General features: G+C 40.5%; 1 protein-coding gene across 1 annotated transcript; it reads right to left on the bottom strand.

Annotated features, from left to right (window-relative positions):
* Nucleotides 1-10,619: 10,619 nt before the first annotated feature.
* LOC123253973 (BSD domain-containing protein 1-like) lies at nt 10,620-11,813 on the bottom strand. The gene has a single exon (XM_044683049.1). It carries the CDS (start codon nt 11,811-11,813, stop codon nt 10,620-10,622), a length of 1,194 nt encoding a protein of 397 aa, XP_044538984.1.
* Between the last annotated feature and the right edge of the window lie 697 nt (nt 11,814-12,510).

Below are 12,510 nucleotides of genomic sequence, written 5' to 3' on the forward strand. Positions count from 1 at the left end.
GGACTAACTCAGGTTAAGAGTAACTGGCCAGCTTCAAACCCACTATGGTTCTCTATTTTCCAAGGTTGACAACCCAAAGTGTGTGAAGACTTCCCCCTAGTAGAATAGATGAATGAGAACAATTTGTTTCAAAGATCATGAAAGTGGCAGAAGCAGGAACTATGGTCACAAGTCTAGAGCTTAGTCAGACAAGGTTATCCACTGCATTTTGGGCTATAGTCAGTAATTCTGACTTTTGTCTTGCCATTGGACTTAGATGACTCTGGAAGAGATTGTGAGGCTAAAGACTTGTGCAATTCTGTCTCACTTAAATCCAATTCTCTCAAAAGTCAAGACATCATCTTTTGTCGTTTGTCCTCTTCAAAAACAAAGTCTGAACAACAGCTCCATGTTCCAGACATTGTGCTTAAAGCAATAGGGATACAAGGAAAAGTCAACCTCAGATCCCCAAAACCAGTCCCTGTTCCCAAGGATTTCATATCCTAATAAAGGAGACAAAATGTAAGAAACTATACACAAAGAAGATATAAACTATAGAGGATCTGAGAGAAAAGGCACTAAGATTAAGGAGGAATGGAAATGACTTCCCGTAGCAGGTGGGACTTTAGCTGAGATGTGAAGGAAGTCAGGAAAAACAAGAGATGGAGGATGAGAAGGGAGGGAGTTCTAAACATGGGGACAGCTGGTGAAAATACTCCGACAAGAGATGGAATACTTTGTTGGAGGGACATCCAAGAGGTCAATGCCATTGAACTATAAGAGTTTATGATGGGGAGTTTGGTAGAAGTGAATTGAAAAGGGAGTTAAGGGACCGTGTGGTTAAGGACTCTAAAAGTCACTCTCTGGAGTTGATTGGATAGTGGAGGGAGTATGACATGGTCAGAGATGGCTTTAAAAAGATCAGCATGGGGTACCTAGGTGGCTCAATGGATCAAGAATCAGGCCTAGAGACAGGAGGTCCTGGTTCAAATGTAGTCTCAGAAACTTCCTAGCTGTGTCACTCTGGGCAAGTCACTTCACTCTCCTGACCATCCTTTACTCCTTTTCTGTCTTGAAACCAATACACAGTATTGATTCTAAGATGAAAGGTAAGGGTTTAAAAAAAAATCAGCAGAACTCCAATGGAAAATGCTATAAGCTAAAATAGCAATGGTAGAATCTGATCGTCAGCCAAATACTGCTTCTAAACTTACTTAGAACCTAGAAGCAGAGAGAAGTTCTATCACCTCATGCCTAGTGGTGTCATTTCTGGATAATACCTTGAGACTGATGCAGCCACACTAAGCACTGGCCATATGAGGTACTTGGGGGTGGGGTGTGAACCAGCTGAGAACAGGTAGGTCAGGCTTCTTCCTTTTTTCTTTTTAAACCCTTACCTTCCATCTTAGAACTAATACTGTGTATTGATATATTGATATATGATATATAGAGACCTGGCTCTCAATCCACTAAGTCACTTAGATGTGAGGAAACTGAGGCTGAGAATGGTAGTGTCTTTCCCCAGATCACATATTATTATTAATACTAATTATTAAGACAATTTGAATATCTAAATAATGATTTCACTAATAATATAAATTGACCCCCAGCTAATCATTAGTGTTTAATTAATAATATTATTACTCCACTTACAAACATGGAAGAGACCAGATCTCAAGTGGGGACTGACTATCTAGGAAAAACTATATATCAGATGTTAACAGAGGAAAAATGTGGTATCGTCATTAGGAAATAGACAGAGCATTTACTAAACGCTTACTCTGTGCCAACCACTGTGTCAAGTGCTGAGAATACAAAAAAAAAAAAAAAAGAAAGAAATAAAACAAGACAGTCCATGCTTTCAAGAATCTTACATTCTAATAGGGGAAGACAAGACACAAAGGTAAGTTGGGGAAATGTCCTTAAGTGAGAGGTGGAGTACTGTGGCTGGGGTAAGGTAGCTGGTAATAGGTAAAGTGAGGCTTTATTGAGTCATTTCAGTCATATCCAACTCTTCATGACCCCATCTGAGATTTTCTTGGCAAAGATACTGGAGAGGTTTGATATTTCCTTCTCCTGGTCATTTTACGGATGAGGAAACTGAGGCCAACAAGGTTAAGTGACTTGTCCAGGATCACATAGCTAGTAAGTGTCTGAGGCCAGATTTGAACTCAGGAAGATGAGTCTTATCTCCAGGCCTAATACTCTATCTACTGAGCCACCTACTAGCCCAGTATAAGAAGTATAAGTTAAAAAAATATATATATATGTATATCTATGTATATGCATAAATATATAAATAAATATTAGTCTCCCCATTTTGCAGATGAAGAAACTGAGGCAAACAGGGTTAAAAAATTTGCCCAGGGTCACATAGCTAGGAAGGATTGTGAAGAGTGACTCAAATTCTCTTTGTCTATCAGTCAGCAACTTTTAAGTTATCCATCAAAAACTTAAGTATCCCTACTTAGTACCTTACCAGTCACAAAGTATGAAAGTTCACAAGTCGCTTGCTAGAGTGGGTGACAACTCCAAAAGCTACCACCCCCCACCCCCACCCCCGGCAGTGCTACGCAAATTGAAAGACTGTGATTTTGGTTCCTGTAAAGTCGGGGAGCAACAGGAAGTGACCTTGAGAAAATGGCTATGAAAAGGCCAGCTTGAGGATTCAGTCATGGACTCTTCATCAGTGACTGGAGGCCTGGAGGAGGAGACTCCCTGGATCCTGAGGCAGCTTGGGGTTGTGAATGGAGTAATGCCTTCTTTGGTTCTTCTGTGAGGAAACCTTCTCTGCTTGTTGGTGCTTCGGTGGAACACTCCCTTCAGCATGAGTTCTGGTGACATTCTTGGCAGTCTTAGCCTCATGTGCACTGAAGAATCTTGGTGTCTCTTGGCTCTTCTTGCTGTCTGGAGACATTAGGATTAAACCCAGGATATTTTGTAGCTAGGCTTTCTGTCTCTTTACATTTTTCCACTTTCACTCTTTCCACCTCTTTCTAAATAAAGCTGCTAAAAATAACTTTGACTTAAGCTGTAATATTTTTAAATCGGCAACCACAATATTACAGTAGAATTCTCATATTTAGCATAAAACCTAAATTTAAATTCTTATAGGGTTTGAGGCCAGTTTTGAACTCAGGTCTTCCTCATTGCCTGGAAGTAGAGTCTAAAACTCTTCAAAATAAGGCTATCTCCAGGAGGAGGAAATCTTAAGCAGAACTCAGGATGAGTTTAAGTAGACAGGGCAGCTGGTGGGAAGTCGAGTAGACCACAGTGGGAGCTGGATGGGAAGTGATCTGAGCTTCTTTCACATGTCTGGACTCTGGCTCTGTGTTCCCTCTGGCTGTGCCCCTCTGCATGAGTGTCTGGACACTTGTTCCAAATTGTGTTCCCCCACATGTTTCCTTTGCATGTCTGCTCCTCCCACTGATGGTGTGGCTATTTATGGGAGAATATGTTTCAGGTTTATGGAGGGGGGGATGTTTTATTGCTACTTTTTTCTTTTACTATGCTATTTTATTAAATGCTTTCCTTTGAACTAATTGTGTCCTTTGACTGACTAGAAAAGACGGCTACATTTGATAGGGGTATATAAACTGGTCTGGAGGGGATATGGTCTCACAGAGAACTTTAACCTGGAATAACCTCACCTAGGGCACCACGTGGTAGTTGGGGGGAGTGGTTTAGGTACCTCTATATTTATATATCACTTTGCAAAGTGCATTCACAATATTATGTCATAATAATTTATGACTCTATGAAGTAGATAGTACATATATTTGTTGTTGTTTAGCCATTTTCAGTTGTGTTCAACTCTTTGTAACCCCATTTTAGGGTTTTCTTGGAAAAGATATTGGAGTGGTTTGCCATTTCCTTCTCTAGCTTATTTTACAATTGAAGAAACTGAGGTAAAGAGGGTTAGGTGACTTGCCCAGGGTTATACAGTTAGTAAGTGTCTGAGGCCAGATTGGAACTCACCACTGAACTACCTAGCTTCCTGGTACAAGTATCAGTCCCCTCATTTTATAGATAAGGAAACTGAGTCTGAGATCCTGAGATCACAACATTTTCATGAATGTTAATTATTAAGAAAAAATTAATTTTTAATCATCAATGTCATGGTCAATTAGTTACATAATTAAATATTTAAAATAAATTAAGTGTAATATAAATTGACCCAAAGCTAATTATTTACCATTAATATTTAATTAATATTGAAAATAATATGGGAGTAACCCCAAAGTCTCATGCTTTAATAACTTAAAACTACTCTAAGACTTTTAGGGTGCCCCTGCAATAACAGAGGCTTTCTGTAGAGCTTTATATTTTTCAAAATTTCATATACAATTATCTTCTTTAATCTTCACAATAGCATTGTGAGGCAGCTCCTCTAGGAATTTTGATCCTCAGTTTACACATGAAGAAAGAGGGTAAGAGACTTGAAGTGTTCATCTATGGCAGTGATGGCCAACCTATGGCATGGGTGCCAAAGATGGCATGCAGAGCACTTTCTGTGGGCACACAGCTGCCCTTCCCTACCACCCAGAGTTCATTACTAGAAAGGGAGAGGAAACTGCTCCCCTCCCCCTCTTCACCATGCCTGATGACGTTTTTTTCACATCCCCTGCTCCCCCCACCCAGCAGATAAGGTCGGTGGGTCACAGGGGGCAGAGCTGGAGGGGAGCAGAGTGCTTGGGCTACTCCCCTCCCCCTCTCTACACTGGCTGAAGACTTTCCTCACTTCTCCTGCCCCTTTACCCAGCAGCCCAATGGGAGCACTTCCTCTCTCTCCTATGTGGGGTAAGGGTGTGGGGTAAGGTGTACCTGGCACTCAGTGGGGGGAGGGACATGGCATTCAGTCTGGGGTGGGATGGGGGTGGGATGGGGGGTGGGGTCCAGCACTCCTTCTCTAAAATATTCACCATTTCTGACCTATGGTCACACAACTTCTAAGTGTTTAAGGCAGACTTCTATCCCAGATCTTTTGATTCAGTCTCTCCCCCTAGCCACTCTGTGACTCCACTCCTCCAATTGGTAAGTGACAGACCAGGGACTTGAATCCATGTCCTCACACTCAAAAAACTTTTATAATACCAGGATAGCCCAAACAATGCTGCCAAGCTTTCAGCTTACATCTCTAAAGAACTACAGTGATTTTGTTCAGGATGCATACACTTTTCATGGATGGGGCTTTGACAGACAGTTCTGAGATGGAGCTTGCCATCAAGAAGGTACTCCTTGGGGACAACTGGGTAGCTCAGTGGATTGAAAGTCAAGCCTCGAGACAGGAGGTCCTAGGTTCAAATCAAGCCTCAGACACTTCCCAGCTGTGTGACCCTGGGCAAGTCACTTGACCCCCATTGCCCACCCTTACCACTCTTCCACCTAGGAGCCAATACACAGAAGTTAAGGGTTTAAAAAAAAAAGAAGGTACTCCTGCTTTAGCCAGTAACCATTTCAGTTTCATGATGGAATGAACATGTATGTGGCATAGTATATAAAGTGCTAGATCTTAGACTCAGGAAGAACTGAGTTCAGATCCTGCCTGAAACACCAGCTGTGTGGCCATCAGCAAGTCACTTTCCCAGCTTCACTTCCTGAAGTGTCAAATAGACCTAATAACACCTATATCACAAGGTCATTAAAAAGAAAGTGCTTTGTGATCCTAAAAGTGCAATATAAATGTTGGCTATCATCATTATTATGAGATCACCATAATCCCACTGCCCGGATTTATTACTAGTTGGTCACAGAATTTGCTCAGAAAATACTTACTTAGGGGCAGTGAGATGGCACAGAAGATAGAGAGCCAGACCTAGAGATGGGAAGTCCTGGGTTCGAATCTGACTTCAGACCCTTCCTAGCTGTGGAACCTTGGGAAAGTCATTTAACCCCAATTGATACTAAGACAGAAGTTATACAAAAACAGTACCTGAAAGAATGCCCTCCACATTGAGAGAAAGAACTGTAGGAGTAGAAATGCAGAAAGAAAATACTTAGTTTTCTCATTTATATGGGTATAGGATGTGGGGTTTTGATTTTTAAAAGATTATTACAAAAACGAATAATATGGAAATCGATATTGAGTGATAATATATGTATAATATAATGGAATTGCTTGTCACTTCTGGGAGGTAGGGAGGGAAAAAACACGAATCATGTAACCATGGAAAAATACTTAAAAAAAAACAACACAGTACCTGCCCAAAGTCTTCAACTCTATCCATTTATAATTTATTGGAAGATGGTATACATTCAGAGTTGGAGGAGACTACTATGGGCAAATTCCAAATAGTACCTGCATGGGAATTCCCTGTACAATATCTGTATTGAATGATCCTTTACTCTTTGCTTAAACCCTTTCAATGATGGGGAGCACACCATTCAGAATCATGCAATTTTCTTTTAAACCTTGACCTCTGTCTTAGAATCAATACTATGTATTGGTTCCAGTGCAGAAGAGTGGTAAGGGCTAGGCAATCGGGGTAAAGTGACTTGCCCAAGGCCACACAGCTAGGAGGCTTCTAAGACCATATTTGAACCCAGGACCTCCTGTCTCTAGACCTGGCTTTCAATTCACTGAGCCACCCAGCAACCCCAGAATCACAGAATTTTAAAGCAGGAAAGCACTTTAGTAGTGCTACTCATCCTGGAAAAGCAATCTCTTCTACGATATAGAAAACAAGTGGTTAGGGACCTCAAAGGAAGGGTATCTCCCAAGGAAGCCTATTCTACTTTTTGGATAACTAATTGTTAAGAAGTTTTCCTTGACTTCAAGTCTAAATCTGCCTCTTTGAAAATTCTACCAATTGCTTCTAGTTTTGTTTCCTGAGGCCAAACAGTACAAATCAAATCCCTCTTCGACTTGAAAGCCCTTCACATACTTGAGATCTTATTTTGCTGTTCCAGAATCTTCTCTTCTTCAGGATAAACATTCCTGGTTCTTTCAGCCTATACTAAAATGACATGGGATATGGTGGTGATGGAATATTGTTGTGTTGTAAGGAATGACAATCTGGAGGCTTTCTATATGAACTGGGAGAACCTCAATGAACTGATGCAGAGTGAAATGAGCAGAACCAGAAGAACATTGTACACAGAAAGTGAAACATTGTGGAACAATCCAATGTAATGATTTTGCTACTAGTAGCAATGCAGCAATCCAGGACACTTCTGAAGGACTTATGAGAAAGAACACTTTCCACATGGAGAGAAAGAACTATGGGAGTAGAAATACAAAAGAAGAGCATATGACATCACTTATCATATGTATATGTGGGAATGTGATTTGGAGTTTAGGCTTAAAAAAATTGCTCTATAGCAAAAATGAATTATATGGAAATAGATGTGAAGTGATAACATTTGTACAACCCAGTGGAATTGCTTGTTGGCTCCGGGAGTGGGGAAGGAAGAGGGAAGGGAAAGAAAATGAATCATGTAAACATGGTAAAATATTTTAAAATAAAAATTTAAGAAAATGTAAAAAATAAAATAAAATAAAATGACATGGGCTCCAGGCAGTGCTCTCCTTCGAATGCTCTCCAGCTCCCTCTAGGAACTGTGGTGCTTAGAATTTAACACAATATTCCAGATGTCATCTAATCAGGGCAAATTATAAGGGACTTTGGAAACTATACTCTTTTTTTTTTTAAACCCTTACCTTCCATCTTAGAATCAATACTATGTATTGGTTCTAAGGCAGAAGAGTGGTAAGGGTTAGGCAATGGGGGTTAAGTGACTTGTCCAGGGTCATATAGCTAGGAAGTGCCTGAGGCCAGATTTGAATCCAGGACCTTCTGTTTCTAGATCTGACTCTCAATCCACTGAACTACCTCTTAAGCTATATCTTTCTTGATTCAGCTCAAGATCACATTTTTTTTTAAATTTTCTCATACAGATGATTCATACTGAGCTTGCTGTCCACTAAAACTCCCAGATATTTTCCAGGAAAACTGCTATCTAAACATGCCTCCCCCATCATCTATTTGTTAAGCTGATTTAAAAAAAAAATCTCAAATTGTAAGATTCTACATTGATCCCTATTGATTTTATCTTATTAAATTTGGCCCAATACTTTATAGCTATTAAGATCTTTTTGGACCCAGACTTTCCGACAGTGTGTAATCTCTCTCTCCCAGGTTTACATCATCAGTAAATTGGGTAAATGTGCTATCTCTGCTCTATCCAAAACACTGAGAAAGATGTTAAGTACCATGGAGTAGTCATAAGTCTTTAAGTCATGTTTTGGGGAAGGAAGATTTCCAACACTGCTCATTTCTCATTCTAGGAATGCTTCTGTGGTTGTCGAGGGATATCCTAGCATTGTGGAGAGATCCAAGACAAAAGAATCAAGAGATCTGGGTTCTAGTATCAGCTAAGTTATTAACTATGAGTGTGATGGTGAAATCACCTAACTTTTCTGAAACTCAGGTTCCTCAGACAAAAAAGAAGTTCTCTAATCTCCCTTCTGCCTTTAAAATCTTAGGACTTCTGAATTCAATTTTTTTTTCAGTTGGTTCCCAGAATAGTGCCCACAGGTAAAAGGTCAGAGATAAACTTGCTGGGAGAATATGTGTTAACCGGCACATGAAGACCCAAATGCAACTAATCCTGTAACTGCTTCAGGACAAACTATGCCTTTAATAAGGTCTCCAACAAAGACAGATGGTAGAGTCAGCAAATAGAGTAGAAGTTTGTAGGGGAGATTAAATTCTGGGAAATCCTGGTAATCCAGGTTAACCCACTTCTGACAATTGCTAGTTATATAACCTTAGGCAAGTCATATAACCCCACTTCTCCTCCAAGTTTTCTCTCCTTTAAAATGGGGATACCTGGAATACCTACCCTCAGAGAATCAAGGAACAGAAGAGATGCTTTTTTTAAAAAATTTAAATTTAACTACTCCAATCTCTCTACTAAGAAAATGCCAAATGGGGTCACAAAGAGTTGGATATATGACTGAACGACAACAGCAACAAAGTCAAACCCTCCAATGTAATAAAATAAAAAGTAAAAAATAATAAATGTAAAAAAATAAAATAAAAACATAAAATGATTTTTGATTGGTGCATGTCAGAAAGGTATGAGTGGTTTCTGATATGTAGAAGTAATTCTATATTAATCTCCTTGGCTTCTTTTAAAACCCAACCAAATTTCTACCTTCTACTGGGAACCCTCCAACCCCTCTTTAAAAAACAAACAAACAAACAAACAAACAAACAAAAATCCTTCCTTTCCATCTTAGAATCAATACCATGTATTGGTTCCAAGGGAGAGGAGTAGCAAGTAAGGTTAAGGCAATGGGAGTTAAGTGACTTGCTCAGGGTCACATAGCTAGGAAGTATCTAAAACCAGATTTGAATCCAAAATCTCCCATCTCTGGCCCTGGCTCTCAATCCATTAAGCTATTCAGCTATTCCCTTTCCAGCCCTTCTTAATTCTAGTGCCTATGTAATGATCCAGGACAATTCTGAGGGACTTATGAGAAAGAATGCTATTCACATCTAGAAAAAACTGTGGGAGTAGAAATCCAGAAAAAAACCATGTGATTTATCACTTGTTGTTATGGGTATGTGATTTGGGGTTTTGGTTTTAAAGGAATACTCTTTTACCAAAATGAATAATATGGAAATGGGTTTGAGTGATTGTATGTATGTATGTATGTATGTATGTATGTATAGCCCAGTGGAATTGCTTGTCAACCCTGGGAGGAGGGAGGGATGAGGGGAAGGAGTCTACAGAAATCACATAATCAGGGGAAAAATTGAAAAAAAATTTAATAGAAAAAAATTCTAGTGCCTTCTATCCTTTAATTATTTCCTATTTGTCCTATATACAATTTGGATTGTATATATTTATTTGCATATTGTCATCCCCTCTGGACCGTAAGCTTCTTGCATGAAGGGACTGCCTTTTGTATACTTAGGCAGTAAGATTTAAAATGAATGTGTAATACTTCAAGTATTATTTTTATAAAGTTTATTATCTGACAAAACAGAATCATGTGACTAAGTTTTTCTACCTGATAAAAAATCCCCACTCCATCGAAGCCTCAACAGGAAGGAAAAAAAGAGAGATGGAATCTATATTCTAAGTCAGCACATAACGACAGGAAGTGAGTAGGGTGCTGGGAAGCGTAGTTTTGTTGGGGATCATAGTTTTTAGGGTAACAGATTCTAATTACACAGGATTTAGCAGAGTGCCTGGTGCACAGTAGGTGCTTAATACATGTTTATTGATTGCTTTTATTGAGCACATGATACATTATTCATCCAGTACAATTTCTGGTCACATTTAATATCATAGTGAACAACCTTGTTTTATGAAGCCCTCAAACACCCATTGATCACTTAGCTGATAGAAAGCAAATATAATTTTTTTTTCCTGGCTAAGTCCTTTTCTTTATTTACCTTGTCCTTTAATGACAGCACCACAATGGTGTCACCTCACTTAATCACTCCACCATCATAGTGCTCCCAAATCAGTGCTCCCAGCTCAGTGAGAAGTGGCTCAAAGTCAGTAAAGGAAGCACCTGGGATCTGTCCCTAAGAACTGACCAGAGTAAAGGAGGATAGGGTCAGTAGGGTTCAGGGACACCTCCACTTCCTCTTCCCCTCCAACTCCCTCCTAGGCTCTGGCTTCTAAGACCCACCTTTCTTCCCATTGTTGGAAGGTGTAGACTTCCCACTGTCTGAGTTCAATCCAAACACCAGTAAGTCTGTTGGTCCCTCCTCTCTCACAGTCTCTACTCTGATCACTGGTTTGGGTTCAGAGCTGCTTGGATGACCAGTGGGGGTTGAAGGCTTGGGCCGTTCCACAGGTGGTGGGCCCGTCTCTCCTGTATCAGCTGTGGGAACAGGGTCTTCCAAAGTCACTTTCAAAAGCTTTTGGGAGAGGTCCTTAGTAGGGGCTGGCTGCATTAGTGCTGTGACTTCAGTAAAAGCAGGATTGACGACCTGGGTCACAAGTGAGACACTCTCACTGCTTTCTGAAGGGGTGACCTTGGAGGAGTGTGTAGCCATAACTCCCAAACTCTCTTCAGAAGGACTCTGAGGACTGTTGGCCCAACCCTTAGCACTTGGGGCAGGGCCCAAGATAGCAGCATCTTTTTCCTCTTCTTGGGACTGCATATTCAGCTGAGATGTTACCAAGGGTCCCTCTTCATCTTCCTCCCAGCCTGGTTCCTCTGAGACACTCTGTTCTGCCCTCTGTTTCAGAGCATCTCTCCGGGCCTCTTCTTGCTCTAAGTGGTGGAGCCTGTAGAAGTAGCAGTGCCAGAATTCTGAGTGGGAAACAGCTGCTGGGACCATCTTGGTGTAGAGGGCCCTGATGGAGGGGCTGCTGATGAGCAGACTGGAGATCTCTTCTTTCTTTTCCTCCAAGTGGAACTGGGCTAGCCAAGCATCAAACAGCTCTGGAGACCCATCGGGCTCATTGCAGTATGTTGCAGGGTCTGACTGTAGGCTGTACAGGCGAGCCTTGGCACTATCATAAAGTTCAGTTGTTCCTGATGGTGTGCCCATCAAGGTGATGACATCACAATCAATGGTTTTGTCAGGGGAAGGAGCAAATGTATCTGAGATCAGCCCAAGGAAGTCAGAGAGTCCCTTCTTCATCTTCTCTGTTGCTCCTGATGAGCCTTCAGTAGTCAGCTTTTCTTTGACCACACTGGCAGTGGCTGCAATGGTACATGCTGTGTCATGATGTACCACCTGGCTAAATTCTGTTAGGTCCCGTTTCATGAATTCCAGGGCTTCTGTGGACTTCTCTTTGACAATCTGGTAGCTCTGTTGCAGCCAGCTTCTCCACCAACCTCCATCCTCCCCTTCCGCCATCTTGCCTGCCTCCAAATATAACCTTAAGAGCACTTTCTGTCTTAGTTTCTCTTATCGTATCTAGGTTGCTCCCACGTATTTTAACCTCGGGCTACATCCTCTTTCCCTAGCCTCTACGTAACCAATCAGTTGTCCTTCCTTTCATATATTCCCTAAAGTATATATAAGATCCTGAGTTCTACAGTTTAGTGGAAATTCCCTTAATTGGGGTCTTTCTGAAGACAGTGTTCATCTTCTCCCTTGTTCTGATTAAAGACCTATTCTATTATAACTACTTTGGTAGGTATGTGCTTTTTCTGGATGACAACAGATACAAAATGAAGATATAGCCACACCCTAGACCAAAAAGGGGCCACAACTATATTTGTCCAATAGGGTAACATCCCAAGCAAATGTTACCATTTTGGTTTTCTCTGACATTAGAAACCTTCCATTGTCTCACTGCAGGGGAGCTCAGATGTGACCATGACTGCTTCTTTTTGAGGAAAGGAAAAAAGCAGAAAAAGTGACAGTGAAGAAAAGTGAAAAAGTGAAGCAAAAAAGTGAAAATGCGAATACTGAAAAATAGTTATTTATGGCATAATTATGATAACCAACCTTGGCTCCAGAGAATTGAAAAATTTTGCCTATCTTACTTCTTTGCAAAGATACAGAATTTTATATATATATATATATATATATATATATATATATATAT

The sequence above is a fragment of the Gracilinanus agilis genome, unplaced genomic scaffold (genome assembly GCF_016433145.1).
Source record: "Gracilinanus agilis isolate LMUSP501 unplaced genomic scaffold, AgileGrace unplaced_scaffold121, whole genome shotgun sequence".
NCBI classification, from domain to species: Eukaryota; Metazoa; Chordata; class Mammalia; order Didelphimorphia; family Didelphidae; genus Gracilinanus; species Gracilinanus agilis.